Genomic DNA, 24,315 nt, shown 5'->3' on the forward strand with positions numbered 1-24,315 from the left:
TAATAAGATTTGAACTTAGCATCATAATAAATAATATTATCACATTTAATCAACTAAATTAAAGTAATTTTATAAATTATAAAACACAAATATTATATATTTTAACATAAAATATAATAAATTAAATAAGAATAAAAACAATATATTTGATTCAACAATTTTGATTGTATATATATATTTTTAAATGTAAACAGTGAGATTTAAAGGTAGATATATCATTGTCCATTTATGATCCCGTGTTTGATTGATATTGTGTCATAATTTTTTGTAAAAATCATCTCAATAAAAAATAATTAAATTTAATATTAATTTTGTTGGTTTGTGTATGATCTAAATTGATTTATATACATACTATTTTTTGGATTATAATTTTAATTGTTGTGTGATATATTTTTACTTTGTTCTATATAAAGATTATTATATTTTATCATTATTTATATATTAGTTTGTTTATAAGTAAATAAAAAAATATATCAAAATGACCAAATATCAGGATAGAACTTGTTTTTTAACCCAAATTTAAAGTATATAAATTTATTTTGAATTAAAAAATGATACAACCCGTATAGGATTCCACATTCACTGCCTTAATTTTTAATTTAATATTCTTGTAACAATGTGTTTATGATATTTGATTTATTTAATTTTTCTATTAAAAATTATAGTCATATTGATAAGTTTTTATTTAATTATTTTCACACCATAATTGATGCTTTCATTAAAAAGAGTGTAATTAGGCTTGCTTAGTAAGTAGGAAATGAGAACTCACTTTATTATTAGTTGAGGCTTAATTACATTCCAAGTATGTTAGTTCACATTGCCTCTTAATGTACAAACTAATTAATTAGAAGGGTTAGATTAGTTCAATAAATAAAAATAATAACCCCTAAATTTTTTTCTTAAGTTTTCAATTGTATTCACAAATTTTCTCCACTTCATAGAAAATTGGGGTAAAACTTACTTTTATTAATTCGTTTTATTCGTACTATCCTTATTATTTTTGTAAATCCATTTATTTCAAGTCAACCTTAACTCGAATTTTTGATCTGTCCCGACTAGAGCTGGGTAATAGGTTAGCTAAATACGAACCGACACGAACCAACACGATATTTATACGGAACGACACAATACAATATTATCTCACTCGGGTCTTGGGTTGACACGATATAAGCACGAGACGACACGGCCACGACACGATTATGAGTTTATACGATCGAAACACGGTTACGAGTCGATACGGACACGACACGAGTATAGACACGACACAAGTATATACACGACACGAGCACGAGTATACACACGAAACGACATAAACACAGTTATGTCAAATGACCTAAGTTACCCACGTTAACATTTTCTAAACCTATTACATTTTTATTCAATTTATAAATTATTTAATTTCATAAATGTAATATTTATAATTAAAATTAAACACATTAAAATATAATATTAAAATAAAATATTAACTTAAATAATATAAATTAAAATAAAAAATAAATTATATGAATAAAAATGTGTGTCTATTAATAATTCTCTTTAATATTATTTTATTAATTACTTATTAATTTTTTAATTATTTATAATTGCAATTATTATTAATACATTAAATAATAAATATATGATAATAATTTTAATTTTAATTTTAATAATATAATAATATATATTTATAAATTTTACCTAGATTTCTCACTTTCTCTCCTATTTTCTTTCTCAAACTCCCCACTTTTACATTAACATTATCAAATTGCCACGTCTCTCTAAATATATTTACATTTTCATTAAATTTATAAATTATTTAATTTTATAAATATAATATATATAATTAAAATTAAATATACTAAAAAATAAAATATAAATATTAAATAAATTATATGAATAAAAATTTGAGTCTCGTAAAAATTATCTCAAATATTATTTTTATTAACTTACATATTATTTTTAAAATTTTAAAATTTTAATTATTATTAAAACATTCAAACAAAATATATGATAATAATTTAACTTTGATAATATAATAATATTTTATAAGTTTTACTAAAATTATAATTTAATATATATAAATAAATAAATAATTAATATGAGTGTCAAGACACGATTGTGTTGACACAATAACAAAGTCGGAATAATACGAAACACGAATTTAAACACGAGTTAGTACGACACGAATAAACTCGTGGACACGAATAACACGACATGAAAGAGTCCGTGAATCATAATATTTTGAGTGGGTAAAGACACGATACGACACACATAAGATTTAGACACGACACACATAAGATTTAGACATGACACAACACGACACGATTGAGTGTCTAATATGACTTGCTCAAATCGAATACGAACGTTTATATACGATGCTCAACTCTAGTCCCGACTGATAACATATATATACTCGACCTAGTATATTATTCTCACAAATGACTATAAAATAAAATCTAAAGAGTACTCAATATATACATGATCCATGATATCTAAATAGCATAATCGTACACTAAAGTGTTTTATGTCCTATTATTTTAGAATGTCACAAATATGCTATAAGTTGTTTGCCATATCATATAATTAATGTACATGAGCCTAAAAGAAAGTATGCAATTGAACTAATATTTATCTATTTATATTATCACTGTTAAGAGAACAAACAAGAAGATAAAACTTAGAAGAATAAGAGAAGTCGAGGAAGAACACAAGTGAGGCTAGCTCTAATTTTGGGTTTTACTAAGAAAGTGTTTTTTTGGTTTTGTTTGGGTTTTCCCTAAAAAAAAAAAAAAAAAAAAAAACCTTCGTTTTATTAAAAGTATAAAAAAATTGATTTTTATTTTATTTTTACCCAATTACCCTTTGTCTCTACATTTATATTTAAAAATATAATTTATATTAAAAAAAAAGGAATAATTTTGATATTTTAATAGATAAATAGATTGATTAGATATGTGATATAATTGTTATGTTTTGAGATAAAAATTTATCTTATAACCAAAGATCAATCAAGTTTTTTACTTGAGTTTAGATTTTAGGATAATAATTAATTTAATAAAATATTTATTATCATTTTTAATGATAATATATGAGATGTGAAATGAATCCATTTATATATTTATATATTTATATATTTATATATATATATATATTTAATGTATATAAAACCACTTATTTAATTTCCAGATAAGTTGTTGTCCGACTCAGAGTTGCATAATTGCACATAATCTTAAATTATTATTATTTATTTTTTTCTTCAAAACAAAGATAATTAAAAATATTTTTTTATTTGTAAGCTTGTAAAATTAATATGATGTCAAAATGTAATAGTTTATATATATTTAAAAAACAATAATAAATAAATAAAATGAAAAAGAAGTTACAAGGTCTTGATTGGCCCAATATCCCTATTTTAACAATCCATGGGCCTTGATTCGCCCAATAAGTCTCCAAAAATGGGAGGGAATGCGAAAAGGCAACTTGGCGGCAAAATTTCCAAATGAATAAATTTCCGCCATTAATGAATCATACTTTTTTCTTTGCAAGATCTCTCCTCGTTCCTCTACAGAATCCTCATTGTAAAGATCTTGAGTTCATGATCTAGGAACTCATTCAAGGACGATAGATTACTGATTGAAGCTTTTGCCATGGGATTATAGAGTTAACGGAGATGTATATTCGTGATTGTCATCTTCACCAGAGGTATATTTCAAGGTATGTTAACAGATTTTTAATTTCTTAGCGTGGATTTCGATTTTCTTTATGCTTGTATATCATTTTGACTTGTTAGATTATGTATAGCAGTAAGGATTAAAATGTTATGTTCTTTGATGTCATGATCTAGGAACTCATTCAAGGACGACAGATTTCAGATTGAAGCTTTTGCCATGGGATTGAAGAGTTAACGGAGATGTATATTTCAAGGTATGTTGACAGATTTTTAATTTCTCAGCGTGGATTTCGATTTTCTTTATGCTTGCATATCATTTTGAATTGTTAGATTATGTATAGCAGTAAGGATTAAAATGTTATGTTCTTTGATGTCATGATTTATGTAGATCTGGAGGAATATTTAGAATTGATTTGGATTGATGTGTGAAGAAAATTTACTACATAATTACAACATTGAATCTTTTATAACTAGGAAAAGAAAACTATAGTGACCAGTTTTTGCTAAAACGTACTCATATCAATAATAACAAAAGAATATGTTAAATGGTTGCATTGTGGGGTTGATGACATGAAAGGTGCAGAGGGGATAGAATTTAGAAAATTTTATTTCTTAGATTTCATTGACATTGTGCTTTCATGGAATAAATGGATGGAAGAACTGGCTAATTGGACTTGCATAATTGACCATAGTGGGTGTGCAGTGGAATTTGGTGATCGCATCGGTGATAGTTAAGTATAAACACTTGTTTTTGAATAAGGTCAACTTTTCAATGAAAGTTAAACGCAAGATGGGTTTAGTGAGTGAATTACATATGGGAGGGAGAAGAGAAACAAAACAAAAGAATAGAAGTATAAACACTTGTTTCCAGTGCTGTTTCCTTCTAACAGTTTATGCACCATTTCTGTGTTAGTGTGACAGAGGAGGATTAGGGCACATGAGCTTCATCCTAGAAATAAGCTGAGTTAGCATTTTATTAGCAGTTAGTTGCAAGTTACAAGAAGATATTAATATAGGGAATATGTAGAGAATTTGATGGAAATCTATTTTTTCACCTCAGGTTCTTCCATTCATCTCTCTTACTGCTATTAAAGAGTTCTTCCTGTTCTCATCTAGACTTTCTAAGACTCCCCCATCTGTACTTCTCATCTCCTTCCTCTGACTATGGTCTCTTTAGGAATCAATAAGTACACAATCATCTTGGGTTGGTTAATTCTAGAGTTAGCTATTGCAAGTATGTCATTCTTGCTTGTTTTCACTCTTGCCTCCCAATTAGCTTGCTGATTGAGAGGTGAAATCTTGCAATAATTGGACAGTGTCTTTTGGTCGACCCCCTTCATGAAGATGAATCATGCAAGGACAACTGGAGCATTAACATGCATGCTATTGAGAAAAAAAAATGCAGGCAACTGTTGAACATAAAATACTAATTCCTGAATATTGTCTTAACATAAAATAAAATGAAAAAAACTCAAGTTCTCTTAACTGAAAGACTGTTGACCAAAAAGAATATTAATCTAATGTAGTAGGACACAACATTTAAACATGAAAGCTACTAAAAAACAAAGCATCAGGTGCATGGGTGATAAGTTAGCTGCATGGGTGATAGGTTATCCATATTCATGGCGATGTATAAACACTTGTTTCCAGTGCTGTTTCCTCCTAACAGTTTATGTACCACTTCTGCTGGCTGTTAACTAACTATTGGAAGAGGGTCATTCTTGTTTGTCGTTACTCTTGCCTTTACTCTTTCCGTTTGGCTTAGTTAACTTGCTGGCTGGAAAGTGCAACCTTGCAATGAGTGGTCGCGGTGAACGCGACATTCGGTCAAACCCCCTCACACAGACAAATCCTGCAAGCACAACAAGAACATTTACATGTTATTGAAAAAATAACAAGTGCCACTGATTTGTATACTAATTCCTGTATTTATCTAAGCAACAAGGTTAAAGAAAGAAAAAAGAAAAAAGAGAAAAAGGACAGTTCCCTTAACTGGAAGATTGTTTGCCAAAAAGATTATTAATCCAAGATATGTATGACATAAAATATCTAAACATTGAAGCAACTAAAAATTCCAATCATCAGACAACTTTATAGGTGCCATTACATGGTTTCAATCCTTAACACAACATGGGAAAACACACATTTGTGCTACAGTTTTAGTTGTGTTTGAAATAAAGTTTAGACTTAAGCATATTACTTGAGAACTGCTTTAACATAAGTATTTTTCTATGGATATATAGCCTAAAACACATATTTAACCTATCCCATGCCTAAGCAAATAATGTGAAAGACTAATTCTACAGATGTATAGCCTTAAACAACATCAATATTTTTCTAGGGATATATACCCTAAAGCAAATAGTGTGAAAGACTAATTCCCGTTTCGTAATTATCTTGTTGTTTTATATTTTGGTTTTCTGTATGTTGAAATAATAATGAATAATATAGGCCAGAATTATTTATGCTTGCTTCCTTGTACTCTACATAGATGCCAAATATAGGGAAAATCAAAAGACAAAGCTTGATTACTATAATGGACTGCCAAGAAATACAAGAATGTTTTATTGTACACACCTCTCCAGAAGCAATGCTGAATACTTTGTGTTGTTTGACCTGTTTACCAAAGAAACTATGTGAAATTTTCTTTAGAGATGTGGATAATAAAGGTCCAACAGTGGACAACCATTACCTTTGAAAATTGTAGGTATTGAGGTACCAAAGTAAACTGTGCGTCTTGGCAAATTCCAAATCCAATCCCTTGGTATATCAATTGGATTGAGGCTAGATTCATGATCAGCAAAAACCTGAACAATACAATGAATTCTCTTATTTAGTTTAAAGTTTGGCATTTCTGTTGTGAGCAGAAGTTTTAAGACTGCTATATTTAACCTCATTGACTTGAAAGTAAGTCCCATTAAGGGGAAAGCTTCCTCTGTTGGCTGTTCTGCATGGTATCTGTTTACAAAATTTATTGTCATAATCAGACAAGGCGTGGCTGCATCTAAAGACAATTGTACAAGCATTTTCATCCACTATTGCTGAGTTGCTGTAACTGTACTTATGATCATATTCTTACCAGAAGGGTCCCTCTAACAGTCTGTGAGTTTGCTTCTTTGATGCTATTGCACGAGAAACATGTCGTCTCATTACACAATTGACCTGATTCTTTGGCGTTACACCTACTTTCTGGTGGTTGAACTGAGTTTGGAGTTTCTCCTGTTGCAAAAAACGGAAACTGATGAGTTTTTTTTGTAATATGGAAAAAGGATCTCCCTTTCTCCTTAATCAAAATCTTCTCTCTTTAGTCTTTGCTTGTTTTGGCTAATACTCTGGCTTATTGTTGGCTTGGTAGCACTTTAGCCACATAGTACCTAATGGACCAGCTTCTCAAATGAGTATAAGATGGAGATTGTTCTCAAGAGCTTTACTTTAGCCACAAACAATGCATTCAAAGTGCTATTTTACTGTTGTAAGAGAGAACATATTATTTTGGATGTGTATTTTGCATATTAATTTAATACTTATTTTTGTTGAAAAAGGACATTAGACATGTGCGAATGAGGCTCATAGATTGATACATGCGTTTGCTATACTACTCACCTGGTGTCCATATCGCTAGCATGTAGGAACATGGATCATCTGGTTCTCGTTTCTCCAACTGTGAAGAATTAAAGTAACAATTTGTTAAAAATTAGTTCCAAAGAGGTCAATCATTATAATTTTGGAATATCGAATTCTTGACTAACCCCTTCCAGCAGACAATGTGAATCTGGAAGCTCATATCTGCATAAAGGAACAGATTTGAAACAAAATTTATTAGTCAGGGGAAAATTCTTCAAAGTAATGATATTTTTATGATTGACAAAAGAAATTTTCTTCAGCCCCTTCGTTCACATGCATGCTTAAGTTTTTTTGTTGGTGAGTCACTCTATATATTTGAAACATAATAATTTTAAGTGATGCATTGATTTCTTCCTTGTGAATAACAATATCTATCCAGGAAGCATAACTCAAAAAGAATTGGGATAACATATATGTTGGAATGTTAAATATGATATATGCCTAAAACTATGATTATAGTTGTGACATAATATTTAATATTTCAACCATATGTTTAATGATTTGGAAATCTTGAAATGCCTACTTACACTTGGTGCTCTGTTCTTAGGCGGCCCACATTCTTAAGCTTAGGTGTTGGGAGAGAAGCCGCCTCAGGAGTCAAAGCTACTAAAGCTTTAGACATGTTATCATCTGTAAGTTCCATTTTCTGCTGCATGTAGTTTTGTAGATTTTGTGCGAATTCTTCAATGTTCAATTTGATGGTGGGAATTTCATCAGGGTCCTCAAAGAAACAATCCTCAATATCATCATCTGGCATTTGTAATTGTGGCTCTGGTGTAGAGGGGACTTCAATTATGGGCTCAGGTGATGTTGGCACTTCAACAGTCGGTTCACACAAGCTGCTTTGAGGGTGTACATGCAGCTCTTGAATTTCTTCTGCTGGAGGTAGAGGCATTAGTCTACTAGCAGAAGGGAAGGGGAAAGCCTCATCAGGTACTTTGCTTTCAGCTGTTGGGACTAGACGTTTCTCTTCTGGTGCTGGAAGGGAAAGCCTTGCACTGCATGCATCATTATTCACTGATCAATTTAATATTAAAGTAATATGCATGCTGCTTGTAATTATAGGTCATTAAGATGTAATTTACCTGAATAAAATTGAGTTATTTATACTCTAATAGCATGATGCATCTTTGCTTGTTAAGTAAGAATAATACACTTTTATGAAAACTTATGCAATGGAAAAAACTCTATTTCTTGATTTTGGCATCTTTATGTGCTAAACAACATGCATAGTACAGACAAATCAATATGCTGGTAGAGTAAGTTTATTGCATACTGCAAAATGCTTATTTGAAGAGTAATGTCTTAGTTACAAACCTTGCAAATGCACTTGCAAAGTGTCGACAATCTCCCCTCATTGGACAGGCATTGCAATTTGGTTTGCTTTTTGTGCAAAAAACCTGCATAATCAAGGAGATGCCCATTAGTGTTAAGACTTTTCACTGATTAGTTATTTTTACCGATGCAATTATCCTTAAAAAATGCACATACCTTTCCAAATGTAATCATTTGGTAGTGCAGCTCATACCTGAATGACATAGATTTATAGACAATGTATTATTCCATAGTACCACAATAGTAGTCTGTTTCTTACACATTCATATTGAAGATTGTTTCAGTATGCGAGTCAACACGGAAGAAAAACATGAATACTTACAATGTTCTTTGGTCTAGCTTGCAGAGTCTTGGCCAGAGATATCTTTGAATGGTCTCTAATACTGGGTACCTGTGGAGTATCTGTATTAGAAATGTCCCTGAAGAAAGTTCAGAATGAATAGTTCACTCTATCACTTACAATTCTAGAAGATGCAACTGAAGTGACTCAGGCAGTGGTCGAATGGGTACCCATCCCAGTCTTACAGCTATTCTCCCAACATTTGTGTCAACCTTATTGAATAATGCAAGAGTGAAGTATTAGATTTAAGATTTTCCCTTTCTTGTACCTTTAAGATATAGCTACTGCATGAACAAAAACTTACTGGGAAGGCAAGATGATGAAGTGTAAGGAGTCGCACACACTCTACACTTTTGAGACCCAGTCCCCTAAAACTCAATAGATATTCTCTACAAATAAAAATATGTTAGTATGAAATTCGTACTATCTAGAATGATATACTGAAGACTTGTCTTTTCTTGTAAATTTTCAAATAAACTTACTTTGCTTTGTCAGGTGGAACATCCCTCAACCATTCAAGATCAATTCTTTCGTGATCTTTGATCAAGCGGTTTAGGAAATCCTGTAAAAAAGGTTTCAGGTTTGTATGAATCTCATAAAATTTGGCATGACCATCCACATTGTATAATGTCAGCAATCAAAATCAAGACATGTTCAACTCACCTGGATTCTTTCTGCCAGCATATTGTTCATTCCCCTTTCTTTAATGGTGTTTGCGATTTCACTGACATGTGCACTTCGTACTGCCTCCCAGTCCAATGAGTTCATTGTATTGGCCGATTTTTCTCTTACTCCGAAATCGCGATGTGCATTTTTTCTTAATATGTCCCAATCAATTTCTTTCTTTTTTACCTTTCCTGTCCTTCCTTTCTTAGTTTTAGAAGCGTTTACTAAATCAATTTTGACACCTGCTTCAACCGATTCACCATTGACTAAACCAGGGTCCTTGAAGCCTGAGTCAACTGCCTTCTGTCCAGTGTTTTTTGAATCATTAATAGTACTTGTACTCTCAGAGCCGAGCATTGCCTCCTTTTGAAGGTTTTGGGCCTCCAGAACTTGCTGCTTATGGTTACTATGTTGCTCTGCTGCTGTTTGATCCATCCAATTGACATCCCAAACTGGTATGTACTGATGATAGTGCATCTTATTCAAATTTCCTTCACAACTGTTAGTCTGAATATTTTCATTGCTAGATCTGGATGCTTCACAGGTGGTCTCAGGCGTCATCTTTTCACCAATAGGTAAATGCACAGATTCTTCGGTTATTGCACTTGGTTCACTTCTGCTGTGCTCTCCTGATTTTCTGGAGATATTGTGACATGTGCTCTCTATGTCCACCCTCTTTAAATACTCATTTTCTACTGCTTCAAAGTGACTGGTCATCTGAGGATGCATGTTTATGGAAGGAACAGCAGGATCTAATGATGAGTTAGGGATGTTTGATGCATCTGTGTTTTGGTTCTGCAAACCAGACATTGGTTCTTCTGGGATATGTTCATTCCTGTGTAGGACTCCATAGAATGAGATCCCTGGCTTCTGTGACAGCTCCACACAAGGATTTGACATGACTGTTTGATCTGCTTCCAGGTTACCTTTCAAGCTTGATCCTAATATCTCAACAGGGTGAGAAATTGAACCAACAGAGTTGGTAGAACAAACAACTGAACTCTGAGGGGAGAGATCGTCATCCTGCTGCCTTTTATCATCCCTGGTCTGAAATATTTCTTTAACTTTAGGGAGAGTACTGTGTATCTCTTCATGGTCTCCTGAAAAATATGGTCATAACAAGTTAAAATTATGTCTAGAATTTCATCACTGATGTCGTTTTCTGGAGAACACATGGTTGATGATTTTACCTATTGCGCAGTCTGGTTGACTGGACGTCCCCTCGTCCCATTTTGGGGCATTCTCTCCATCTTGTATGCATATCTCTGGTTCCTCAACCAGGGGAATAGTCTCCTCGAAATGTTTCTCAGGATTGATCTCAGATTTGAGGGGAAACCGGGCAGCAAGTGACATGAAAGCAGAACTGCAAGGTAAAATGAACAATGAATATGTTTTCCACTACAATTTGTTAATTAAATTGCTGAATCTGAAGTTTCAAATGACCTAGAAAGATGATCGGAGACGTTCTGTGTTAGGAAAACCCCCACCACTGAATCCACCACTGACCCTTTCCATGGAGAAAATCGCCTATCCCCTGCAAACATGCATTTAGGAATTTAAATATAGAAGTTAAGTAAACTTAAAAAATGAGCTCGAAAGCCTTCTGCTGGAGAAACATAACAATTTCTATTTGAAATTTTAGCAAACTTCAGTCCAATAACTTTTAGCACACATATTATGCTGGAAGTATTATACTTCCTCCGAGCTACAATAAAGATATAGAATGTGCTGACACATCACATTATATCTCAAGTCTTTTATTAACCGATTAAATTTGGTATGACTAGAACAATACCAGACTTGCTTGCAATTTATTTACAATGAAACTACCTTTTCTGTTACTGGATTTACCAGTAAAACTCACTATAATATCAAGGGAATTCAACTAGATTATTCTATTTTGATGATTTGCATTAATTTTGTTCTTTTCATTATCTTTTAGCAACTGAATCAGCAAGACAAAATTTTCATATCCACTATGCTCTTCATGCAATTGTTTGCTAACTTGTTACCTTAAACTTATAGGCTTAAAAATAAAATTTGCATTTCCCTAATTCATTTTAATGCAAAAAATACATGTCCTTGTATATTATTTCAATAAAGGGAGTAGTTCCGAACCTTGGACTAGGTGCATGCGTGCGATAAATGAGTCAGCTCTCCCTTGGAACACAGTTCTTTCATCTTCCCACCCTTTTACTTTTTCTTCATCTGTTCCGTCGATGCCTTCACTGTTGATATTCTCCAAAAGAAGCCTCCATACTCTGTCTGTCTCTGGATCCAAGTCAACTTTAGGCCTCACTGGTTTTTTCTTTGTGTCACTATGCGGAATGATGGTTCCATCTCTTTGGTAAAGAACTAGTGCATTTTGTTCCACGTTTTTCACCTTTCTTTTCCTTTTGTATTTCACAATTTCTTGATTTATATTCATCTTGCTAAACATTACTGCCACTCTATTAAGACTTAGTTTGCCCCATTTCCCTAGAAAACCTGCAATTAATGGCAGAGACAAGACATGTAAGAGACAATAAATTTAACAATAACATTTTGTGAATGGATAAGTATTTTTACCGTTATTTTGTTGCCTCCTTGTCCTCTTCTTTGTTATCATCTGGACTGAACTATTTGCAGCTAGGGCTTCCATGCATGTATGAATCTGATTTGGGCTTTTGTGATGTTTCTGATTTTCTGATGCTGGCACTTGAATCGGCGAAGGTTGTAACAGTTTGTCTACAGCATCTCCCATTAATGAAGCCATGTCCCGCACTTTAGTTGGCCCCTTGGATCTTTTTTTTGTCATTCTCCACAAATGGTCAAATGGCATTCTACACAGAGGAGGAGGAGGTGGTGGCTGTCCTCCTTGGACATTTATTAGCAGATTTTGGAAGGAAGGGCTTTTAAATTGTGGAGGAGGAGAATAGAGATTGGATTTCTGGGTGTAAAAACCGGATTGGTAAGGCATTGCATGAGGTTTACCATTTTCTGGGTTAATGATGGGTGTAGATGAGGTTGAACAGTAGACCTTTTCACTCCTCTTTCTCTTGCAAATTGGTGGGAAGTTAATTCCATTATTCTGGCTATCGCAAGGATACATTGGTAACATCCCAAGATATCCATGCAAGGAGTTGTAATGAACACCGGCCATATTATTGCTTTTGGGAACTGCATCGGCAGATGTAGGAAAATGTCCTCTTTCTTGTCCTATCCTTTGTTTGCCTCTTGTTAAATTCTCGTTGGTGCTGCAGTTTGAACCATTTGGGCTCCTCGGTATTGGCATGTTTCCATTTGATTTATTTGAAAACATATTGATCCGGATCTCACCAGTGGTTGTCTTCTCTACGGTTATTTCTGTTTCCTTATCCAGGTCTATGGTCGATGATGGTTCCACTCTCGTGCTGAAATTTTGTGCTTGAGATTCAACATTGACTTTGTTTTCACCTTCGAATGCCAGCTTTCTCCTAGCGTGGGTACCACTTTCTTCTGCATCTTTCTCGGCTGGAGATTTGCGAATATACTTCCTTTTGGTGCTTGGCGTCTTGTTCGTCATTGGAGTATGGTTCGCCATTGGAGTCTGGTTTGCCATTGGAGTCTGGTTTGCCATTGGAGTATGGTTCGCCATTGGAGTATGGTTCGCCATTGGAGTATGGTTCGCCATTGGAGTATGGTTCGCCATTGGAGTATGGTTCGCCATTGGAGTATGGTTCGCCATTGGAGTATGGTTCGCCATTGGAGTCTGGTTCGCCATTGGAGTCTGGTTCGTCATTGGATTCTGGTACGTCATTGGAGTCTGGTACGCCATTGGAGTCTGGTACGTCATTGGAGTCTGGTACGTCATTGGAGTCTGGTACGTCATTGGAGTCTGGTACGTCATTGGAGTCTGGTTTGTCATTGGAGTCTGGTTCTTCATTGGAGTATGGTACGCCGTTGGAGTCTGATTTGTCGTTGGAGTCTGATTTGTCGTTGGAGTCTGGTTTGTCGTTGGAGTCTGGTTCGTCGTTGGAGTCTGGTTCGTCGTTGGAGTGTTCTTCGCAGTTGGAGTGTTCTTTGCAGTTGGAGTCTTCCTCGCCCTTGGAGTCTTCTTTGCCGTTGGAGTCTTCTTAGCCATTGGAGTCTTGTTGATAGGGGGATTCATTGGTTTTGGAGTCCTTTTGGGTTGATCTTCTCTAATCACTTTAGGTCTGTGTTTCCTTCTCTTTGGCTTCAGATTGGGTGTCTTGTTCAAATCAATATTTATGACAGGGGGATTTATACCCTTATCAGGGTTATGATTCTCATGCATTCCTGCAGGAAAACCACTTCCCCTCTGTTCCTTTTCCTTTCCTGGCATACCATCCTCCAACACTTGATCATTGGTAACCGTTTTATTGGTTGGGAATGGTATTTCAGGTGCCAAATTGGTGAAAAAGAAGCTGTTTGAGCTCGGTTCTGTTACTGTTGGTGGGAAATTCAAATCACAACCCCCATCTGTTTGAAAAGGTTACAATTTCATTAGTTTTGCAACAAAAATGAAGAAATGCATGAACTGATAAACAGACACCCCATTTGGGAACACACTTTTGTTTATGTTTATGTTAATGTATCTCGAAAACATCAAAAGTTTCCTAGTAGAGAAACAAAAAAAAAACAGAAAGTGTTTTGTGTACTTACTGTTATTAAGTCGTCCTCCATCTGGTGCAGCAGTATTTCCTCCGAACATAGACATGAAACTTGTAGGATCAAAGCCGCCGAAATGACTAGTCTGAGCATGCATATTGGTATCTGGTGGTCCCATGTTATTAGCAAGTGCAAGTAGATCAGCAAAAGGAAGAGTGTTTAGACTCTCCATATCCAAGCTGCTAGATTTACTGAAATGATTGTTTCCAGATTCCTCCTCCCAGTTATTTATACTCTGGTTTATGTCGAAATAACGGTTTGATGAAATGTTGTTGTTGTTGTTGCATGCAGCTGATGCTGAACCGTAATCTCCCATTCCAGGTGGATGAATCTGACCGGTCGTTTCAGGCCACGTTGCCTGCTGCCCCAACTGGCTTCCAAGCCTTCCCTCTTCACAGATCGGCATAGTTTGAGGTTCAATCGGCTTTACCGGAGTTACCGGTAACCAGCAACTAGGATAAAAATGGAGATTTTCCATTCCCGATGAAGATGAACCCCCTCCTGCTGCTGCTGCTGCGGCTGCTGATGAAGTCTTTCTTTCGCTACCCATTTCTTTCTGATCTGAAATTCGGAAGCCCACTAGGAAATTGCCGGCAAAATCAATCTAGATTAGATGATGATCGTCGTCCCTGCTTGGAGGTGAGAGAAACAGTTTTTTCTTAGCACAGGAGGGGACTAGTATTAAATAAAATAAAAAAACAGAACCCTACTACCCAAAACAAAAAACACAAACCTCTGTTCTATGCCAGGATATCTCAGCAATTCGAAAATGGGGTTCATCAATTGGTATGTTCTTCTTGAACCCTTGTATAAGCTTGATCTGTGATGAAAATTGTTGGGTGAGGATCAATGCATTAATGGGTTTGATGGGTAATAGAAGAAATGATATGAAATGAAAGATGAGTGTTTGTTTACCAATTGATGGCTGGCCGGAGAAGAGCTGCTGCTGATAAGAGTGACCGGACTAGCTAGGACGACGGAGAGAGAAAGAGAGAGAGAGAGAAGGTGGGTGAATCCTGAATGTGTTGAAGATGGTAAGTGTAAGAAAGAGAGAAAGTATGAAAAAGAAAGTAAAGAAAGGGGGATATGGACCATGCTTTTATTCTAAACGGAGGAAGAATAGGTCATGCTGGCTGTTACTCACTTTTCCCGGTATCCGGTAGACCACCACAGGTAACTTACCTTTTACTGAATTAATCAAACGCCAATTTTTTTTATTTACTCCTTTTTTTTTACCCTCCCTATATAATATTATAAACTAAGCTTTTACTCACTTTCTTTCTATTTTTTGCCTAACTATCACATGAAAGTGGTATGTTTCCTCTTTCAAACAGAGATTAATGTAATTAAAACTTACGTTTTACCTTTTTTTTCAACTATTTTGACCCAATTACATCATTCTTTAATATTTATATTTAATGTTATGCTACCTCATTTCCAAACATCCATTAATTTTCATTTTTTATATAATGGGTTCTTAGACTAAATTTAATGTTCATAACTTAAGTTCATTGATTAAATTTGGAATTGAGATCAGTTTAATGTTGAATGCTTAAAATATTTCTTACTAAAACATTTAAAAAAAAAAAAGAGTGAATGTAGAATATTTACTAAATTTTAATATCAGATTACATCATATTGATTGATACCATCTTTCTCAAACATTTATATAAAATTATGACAATCTTGATCAAGATTCTATAGCAATTTTGGAAGGATACATTTTTTTTTTATTTAATTATCAAATTACTCAATTAATTACTAACAATAAGATTTTTATGTAAAATGTATATATCATATCTTAATTTTATACTATCAAATCATTAAATTCATTAATTATGGTATATCTATTTTACTTTTGTAAAATTTGAATTATAAAAATTATTATAATAATTTAACTAATTAAAACATTCTATAAATGTATTTTCTTAATATGAGATCATATGATTAGATTAGTTGCAAGTACGATTATTCCTTTTATACATGTAAAAAAATAGGTTAACATTTTTATGCATAAATTTTGAATATAAAACATTTTAATAAAATAATTCATATAGTCTTGAATAATCCCATTAGGTTAAATGAAAAACAATACATACCATGTAACAAAATAAATTAACATTTTTTATTTATAAGTTTTAAATATTAAACATTTTAATAAAATAATTCATATAATCTTAAATAGTCCGATTAGGTCAAACCGGGACACTACTATGTAACAAAATCGATTAATCTTATTATTTATTCTTTTTCAATATTAAACATTGTAATAAAATAATTCATATAATATTAGTTTTATGATGTTTTTGAACTATGATTGATTCATATTTTATTTAATAATTCTTAATTGTTTTATTTTTTAAAATATCTCGGTAATTCGTCTTTTACATTAAAAAAAAAGTGTAAACCACAAAATCTAAATTATAAATTTAAATAATTCTAAACACATTTAATTATTTGAATTTCAGCATTAGAGACTTAGATTATGATTGTACAAATAATTTATTTTTTTATAATGTTTTGTTAATTCATTTACATTTTAACTCGTTATAGATAATCGTATTGGTTTGATCTCGGTTTATTTACAAAAATAAACTTATAAAAAAAAATGAATTATTTATATAATCATAGTCTAAGTCTCTAATGCTGAAATTTAAATAATTAAATATGTTTAGAATTGATTAAATTTATAATTTATTTTTGTAAATAAACCGAGATCAAACAAGTATGATTAAGATGTAAATGAATTAACAGAACATTATAAAGTGGGTAATAATTTTTTTAATGTAAGTAAATTTAACTTTGAATATAAAATTTATCAAAAAAAATATAAACATAATGTAGTCTTCTAATTGATGATACAAATTAAAGTAAATTTTATTTAAAGTAAATTATATTGGTAAAAAGTTATTATAGGAAATATAGTAAAAATCATAGTTATGTGTGGCATCTAGATGAAGAAATTATATTTATGTATTTGTAATTATTAATGACTTATTTGAATCCATCTATAATTAGGGTTTGTTCTTTATAGTTTATTTGAATAAACTATTATAAAATGTTTGATCGATGTTGATTTTGATAAACTGATGTTGATTTGGTCAACGTATATAATATTATAGCACGTGGGCGAACGAATATTGAGTGATATGATGGGGTACAGAGGAGGAGGGAAATGTTATTGCGGTTAAATGAATATCGAGTGATGTGATTGATTATAAAAGTATAAGATATTATAATACTTCGTGATTGGTTATAAAAGTATATAATATTATAATATTTTATTTAATAAAATTGAGTGATGTGATTGATTAGAGTGAAATATGATATCATACTACTTTTAATTAATGAATATTGAGTGATGCAATTGATGTGATTGATTATAGAATAAATATATGTCTGTTTATATTAAGATTTATGTAATTGATTAGAGAGTGAATAGATTTTTATCGATTTATATTAAGATTTTTTTTAAATTCAAACCGAACAAGACTTTATTTGTGATATATATCTTCATGAAACTTGTAGCCAGACAGGATTTTTGTCACAATGTTCAACCGGTTGCCCAGGTTACCATCTACTGCGTGAATTTCAAGGTTATCCTTTTATGCATCTTGCTGTTATCCACGTTACCGTTATCCCATCCCACCGCTTCCTTACTCTTGACTATCATAATTTTGTCCCTAGTCCCCAGTTGTCCTCCATTTTTTTCTTTTTTTATTTCATTTTTTTCGCGAACATTACATCGAACATTCGGTTATTACGGTTAAATTATTTGACCTAAATATTATAATGGATTCAATTATATTACATCGATATGATTATGTGCCCTAATGAAAAGTAGGAACATGATTCTTAGTTGTCCACTCGAGACCGACATATAAAAATCGGTTTGTCCGAATATAAACAAAATTGAAAATTCTACTAATAATCGAAATCGACATAGATAAATTAGGGTTTTCAACTTCCTACGAGTCAGACTTTGGAATCTTTCTACTTTATAAGAATTTTTTCGAATTAGACTAAAGAGATAATGTATTTTATCTTAGATCGTAATTGAATCCAAAATACTCGTAAATAATAAAAAATCACTCAAACACTTAGAAAATGCTTAATTTACTAGAAAATATGTCTATCTAATTCGGAAAAGGTGAAAATCAAGATAAAAAATTAATTTTATTAGACGACCTTTTAAAATCAAATTCATTAGTGAAAATATAAACAAGATTCTACGAACTCTCTCGAAAATGCTCAAAATCACAAATATTTTTTGTTTTTGAAAAATTTGGTGCATCTAGAGTTTGTAAATCCATGTGTTACAAATGAAGTCTTACATAAATAAGATATTCCTAAATCAATTTCATAAACAATTTTACACATTTTATTTCTGTCCGATAATTAGTTTGAACTAAACCCTAATATTCGGGCCAGAACGACATAGTCCGATCCAATCCAATTTAGGTCCGGGGCAATTCGTGTCTGTGTCCAGACACGACATAATCTATATCTCCCGTTTTGAACGTTAAGTCACTCTCTATTAACGTTTTTTTTTTGAATATTTATTTTGTAGTCGGTAAACAAGTTTTTATTTTATATAAAAACAAATTACTTTTAAATATATTACAATAATTGTAAGTCTTAAACAATTTGTTTTATTTTTAAAAAATGTGTATATATATTAAGTTAATTTTTTTTACAATTAAATAATAAAGTAACGAAAAAAGGATCCATGACGTGTTCGTGAATATATCTCTAGATTTGACATCTAATGTGCCAAAGCTAAGTGTACAAATTTAGGTGTTGCCGTACCACCGATTGTTTGTTCACCGCTTTTCAAATAATATAAAATAACATACTTTTTATAATTCTTTTATTTTTATATCATTCAATTCATTAATAAACAAAACTTTTTCAAAATTTTAATAAAAAAAGTTATTCAGATAAACAATACTGAGAATCTCGAACAAACCCTAGTATAAACAAAATTTGAAATACAACGTTAAGTATGTTTGAATGCTTAATTTGAAAAAAATACAATTAAATGCACCTGTCAGTGTTGTGTATGAAAACGTGGAGGTTGTCTACTCTATTTAAAATGAAAATTAAAAGTAAAAAAACTTTGTCGCATTGGGGTGGTAACCGATTAGAGTAAAAAACAAAGTTTAGCTACTATAGCTACTGCAAACAATCTAATGGTTGTAACCAGAAAAAGTAAAAAAGTAAAAAGTAAAAATTAATAAAAAAACAAAAGTCTGTACCTTCTTTACTCCTTTCGTCTGAGTCTTCTCAACAGTCATTAGACCGAAAAGATTCTTTCCAAGGCATGCAAGAGTCATTAAAATTCTTATTTTCATCGCCCAACAAATTTATCTAAAAAATTGAAATCATCTAGAGAAAAATAAAGGTTTTAATGCTTATACCAACATTTTCTTAACATGCATTGGTTGCCAGATATCATATTTATTGATAACATTTAAGATACACTGTAATAATTAAGCGTGGGGAGATTCAACCAAACAAAAGCTTATCTCAAATCAGACTAGAAAAGTGAAATTAAGGGCGTGGTAAGTAAAGAGACATAGGTCAAATCAGACTAGAAAAGTGAAATTAGGGGTGTGGTAAGTAAAGAATCATAGGTTGTGACTATAGAGATGAATTTTGAAAAGGGCAAGTTGAAAAAAGTCTATTATTTACTATAGTTGTTGCAGAAATCTTAGGCAATCTTAAATTGTTTTCGAATGATCTCGAGCAAAGTGAAAAACATAAAATTGAAAATCAATTTGAATTAAATTTGATGTTCATTCAAACAATATATGACTACTACATATGGAGTAGGTTTTGAGCTTGTATAAGTGTAGCTAAATAGTTTTTTATTTGTTGGCAAGAGATTGTTACATTAGTTATGAATTGATTTTCAAGATATTAAATTACTTTATATATGTTTTGTTGGTTTACGAAACTAAGGAGTAAATAAACCGACAAAATCGTTCAAATCAAACTGAAACAATTCAAATCGGACCGACCAAACCTAATTCATTAAAGTTTCGTTTTTGTCTGTTCTATTCGATTTGATATTTGGTAATTAGGGTTTCTTTATCAAACCAGACCAACCAAATCTTGTGTTGGGTTCGGTTGGAGGATACTTTCACTAAGAGAGACTTCCGACCCGACCTTCGATTGCTAAGGTTTAGTTGACTAGAAAAGATTAAATGGTTTTCGTAAAAATAAAATGGTGTAAGAACTCTATTTATAATTTTTGTGAGTTTGAATAAATTTGGTATCAAAATTTAGAATTCGAAATCTGACAGGTTATTTGGGACTCTTTACCAAATATCAAACCGGATAGACAAAACCGAATTCATTAGAGTTTCTTTTTGGTCGGTTCGATTTGAATGACGTCATTAGGGTTTCTTTATAAACTGGACAGATCGTAAACGAACCTACTAAATGGAGTCTACCCCGATTTATTTTTTCTTTTACGGTAAAAACGTGACATTACCAAGGTTGTTAAAATTTCGAGTTAACTCTTAAAATTCTACGATTTTATGATTCTATAGAAGTTTAACGACTGATTTTAAATAATTTATATGATTTTAAATTTACGATAATAAAATTTTACGAGTTTATAAAAAATTTCGGTTTTACGATTTTATTATACTTTACATTAAAAAAATTATATTTATAAATTAAATAATAATAATAAATAAATTAATAAAATTAATTTTGTAAATACAATTTTTTATATTGTCATTTATTATTTATTATTGTTTAATTAATTTTATATATAAATATATTATTTTTTTTAAAATTAATTAGGTATAAAATAATTAATTATATATAAATATCAATAATATATAACTAATATTTTCCAAATTAAACTTTTAAGATTTCACCTAACTAGATTTTACAAATTTATAGTCCGCCAATAATTTTACGTAAATTATCGATTTTTACTATCTTAGACATAATCAATAATTTTTTTATTTTTTTCCAATGAATTAACTATTTTTTTCTCTATTTTAAAAAAATGGTTGTAAACACGAAAAATTTGCGTACCCAAATTTTAAAATTAAAATAATTATTTTCATATTTTTTTGAATACATAAAATAAAAATAATTAACTAAGGCCAAAACCTAATTAAAACAATTAATTAAATTAATTATTGTGATAATTAAAATCTAATTAAATAAGGAAAATGATCAAATAACAAAATTAAATTATTTTAGATAAATGTTGTATTCATTTTATCTTAAAATAATTTAAAAAAAAATCAAACGATTAAAATAAATAATTTAGAATAAATGAGGTACCCATTTCATCCCTAAAAATTATTTATTAAACTCTAAAATATAAAATAAATATTTGTAGTATTTATTTTAATATTTTGTGTATTTAAAAAGATTAAAATTAAAGTCAAAAGGTTAAAAGAAAAAACAATTAAAAAAAACCCTTAATGTTTTAAAATAAAAATAAAATCGTAAACGGGTGTAACCGGAATTATGAAGGAAAGCGAGAGCCGAAACCACATCCATTGGATGAGCGTTGAATTTTCATCCAATTCCCTAGACGCGCCCGCGTAGCCTTCTGCAACCGAATGACTGTGCGTCTGCAAAGCAACGAACCGACTAACGCGAGCGTTAGTTTCATCAACTAGAACACGATGGAATGACCAAAACGTGGACGGAATGCTAAAGGACCGCTCTACGTCCGCGTTTTCGCCCAAAATGACGTCGTTTCATGCCATAACCGTCTTCTCCAACGCGATCGCTGGAAGGATAAGAACATATCCATTTTTTATTATTGAGAGATGAAACTTTCTCCACAGTCAACCAAATTGGCTGATTCGAAAGGTGAAATGATCACCCTACCACGATGCTCATTTCCCCTACATATATCTGCACAATTAATTCATATTCCAGCAAGTGGGATGAAGAGAAACCAAAACGCCATTAATGACTTTTGGCTGATTCGATCCACTTGAAGCATCCACCGACTTAGGAAGGCTATAAATAGTCTCCTTGAACAAATACAAAGCCAAGAGATAACATCTCAAGCCTCAAATCGGAAGAAATCGAAAGTCTACTATTGAAGCTCAAAGCATCTAATTTTTTGAAAATTCTGTATAAGGTTTTACAGCTTGGATCCAGGCATCTCAAAATCTTCCTTAAGGTTTAAGGAGTGTTCTCCAATCCTTAATATGCTTTCAATCATATTTTAATTCATACTTTCAGTTTGAAATTGAAATTTTTATATTTCATTTTCATAAGTATATATACTGTATGATTGATAATTTTTAGGATTAGAAATCGATCTTAGAATAATTTCCAAGCTTTCTATTTAGGTTAGAATCATTCAATCAAAAAATCAACTTTAAATAGTAAAACCTAAACTTTAATTTTATAAATTGAAAAATTGAATTTGCTGTTCTTGGACTAATCCTTAAAAAATATGTCTAGAAAGCATCCCAACATGTTTATAATGATCTTGAGCAATTGTTTGGATCATGATTAATCCATCCCGATCATGTTTGATCAAAATAAAAATTTCAAAATAATTGAAATTTTAGAGTTCTTGAATTGGTGCAAAATTCTTATTTTGGTACCAATTAAATATTTGGAGTATAATGAAGTTATTGACTAGCTCCTTACATTTCAAAACAAATTTAAAATCAAAAACCTGATTTTTGACTACAAACTGTTTTGAATGAATTGATCACCACCCATGTCAATTAATAACTTGGGATGATATTCTAAATGTTCATTGGAGATTTGTGAAGCTACCTAGGCCCTTAGATCGAAGAATCCAAGCCTCCATCAAAATTGCAAAACTTGCAATTTTGATGTTCTTGAGGACCGGTAGGTTGACCGAGGTTTTTCATCAAGGACCGATAGGTTCGACCGATGTTCTTCATCGATGACCGAGAGGTTCGACCGAGAATTTTTACATTCGGCCAAAAAATATAGCCTAAGACTAAGGTGTCTTGCACCCGACCGAGAACTCCCGAACCTAGGAACGATGACCTCCACCTAGAACCGAGATTTTTTACATCCGATCGAGAACTCTAGCCTAGGATTAAGAGTCCTTAGCACCCAAACTGAGGCTTTTCAATTAGGACCGACAGGTCCAACCGAGGATCCTAAGCCCCGATCGAGTGGCTCTTGACCTAGGACCAAGGGCTCTTAGCCTTCAAACGATAAAACAAACTCAGGACCTAGGACACCGCTCTTAAGGCCTGTTTGGTTCTCATTTTTAAACTCACAAAATTATTTTTGTAATTTTGGAACCTCAAATCATTTTCTAAAAATCCCGAAAAATTAGAAAATGATTTCATAATATTTATGAGATATTTCCACAAAAATTATTTTGACCAAGTCTCGTTTATGATTTATTTTAAAACCCTAATGCCTTTTAAATTGATGTTCTTCACGTTCTTTCCTCCCTATGTTATCATCAATAACAAATACCAACATTTAAATAATTGTTGTTACAATTATTTAAATAACGCACAAACCTTATGCATTCTTAGGACCAAAAGAATAATTGGTTAAAATAAAACATTATACAACCGATTTTTAAAAGCTAAAGTTATGAGTAGAGACCGTTTTTAAAATGGGTATAGAGGATAAAGCGCGAAAACTTTTTTTCGATTATCACCAAACTACGAACCAAAAAGAAACTCTAACTAATACGTTTGTACACATATGCCATTTTATTAATTTTCAAAAATAATTGAAGACTCTATTTTAAAGAAATAATTTTTTAAATTAGATATTTTTAATTAACTTAAACAACGAATTTCTAAAAAAATTAAATTGTAATATAATTACCGCAATCCCCGGATTATTTAAATTTAAATTTAAATTAATTATTTTTATAATTAATTTCAAAAGCGGTCAGGAATTATTTGAATTTTTTTAAAATAATGTTTTATTTTATAAGATTCCTAACACACAAATCGAGATTGAAGTTCTCGAACTTGAGCTTCCACAAAAATCGAAAGAAGGATTTTTTCGAGATTACAATGGTCCTCGTTTTATCAATATTTTTACA

The 24,315-nt window shown here is 31.6% G+C and overlaps 1 protein-coding gene across 1 annotated transcript; it reads right to left on the bottom strand.

Annotated features, from left to right (window-relative positions):
- Positions 1-5,013: 5,013 nt before the first annotated feature.
- LOC124938128 (DNA glycosylase/AP lyase ROS1-like) lies at positions 5,014-14,814 on the bottom strand. The gene is made up of 20 exons (XM_047478504.1): positions 14,259-14,814; positions 12,183-14,075; positions 11,733-12,101; positions 11,058-11,148; positions 10,805-10,977; positions 9,612-10,714; positions 9,431-9,510; positions 9,253-9,337; positions 9,069-9,160; positions 8,931-8,999; positions 8,765-8,801; positions 8,591-8,673; positions 7,801-8,271; positions 7,399-7,435; positions 7,253-7,310; positions 6,729-6,868; positions 6,542-6,607; positions 6,342-6,456; positions 6,227-6,265; positions 5,014-5,501 (listed from the first exon to the last, which is right to left on the bottom strand). Exons 1-20 carry the CDS (start codon positions 14,812-14,814, stop codon positions 5,365-5,367), a joined length of 5,694 nt encoding a protein of 1,897 aa, XP_047334460.1. The 3' UTR covers positions 5,014-5,364.
- Positions 14,815-24,315: the final 9,501 nt, after the last annotated feature.

The sequence above is a fragment of the Impatiens glandulifera genome, chromosome 5 (assembly GCF_907164915.1).
Source record: "Impatiens glandulifera chromosome 5, dImpGla2.1, whole genome shotgun sequence".
Classification (NCBI taxonomy): Eukaryota; Viridiplantae; Streptophyta; class Magnoliopsida; order Ericales; family Balsaminaceae; genus Impatiens; species Impatiens glandulifera.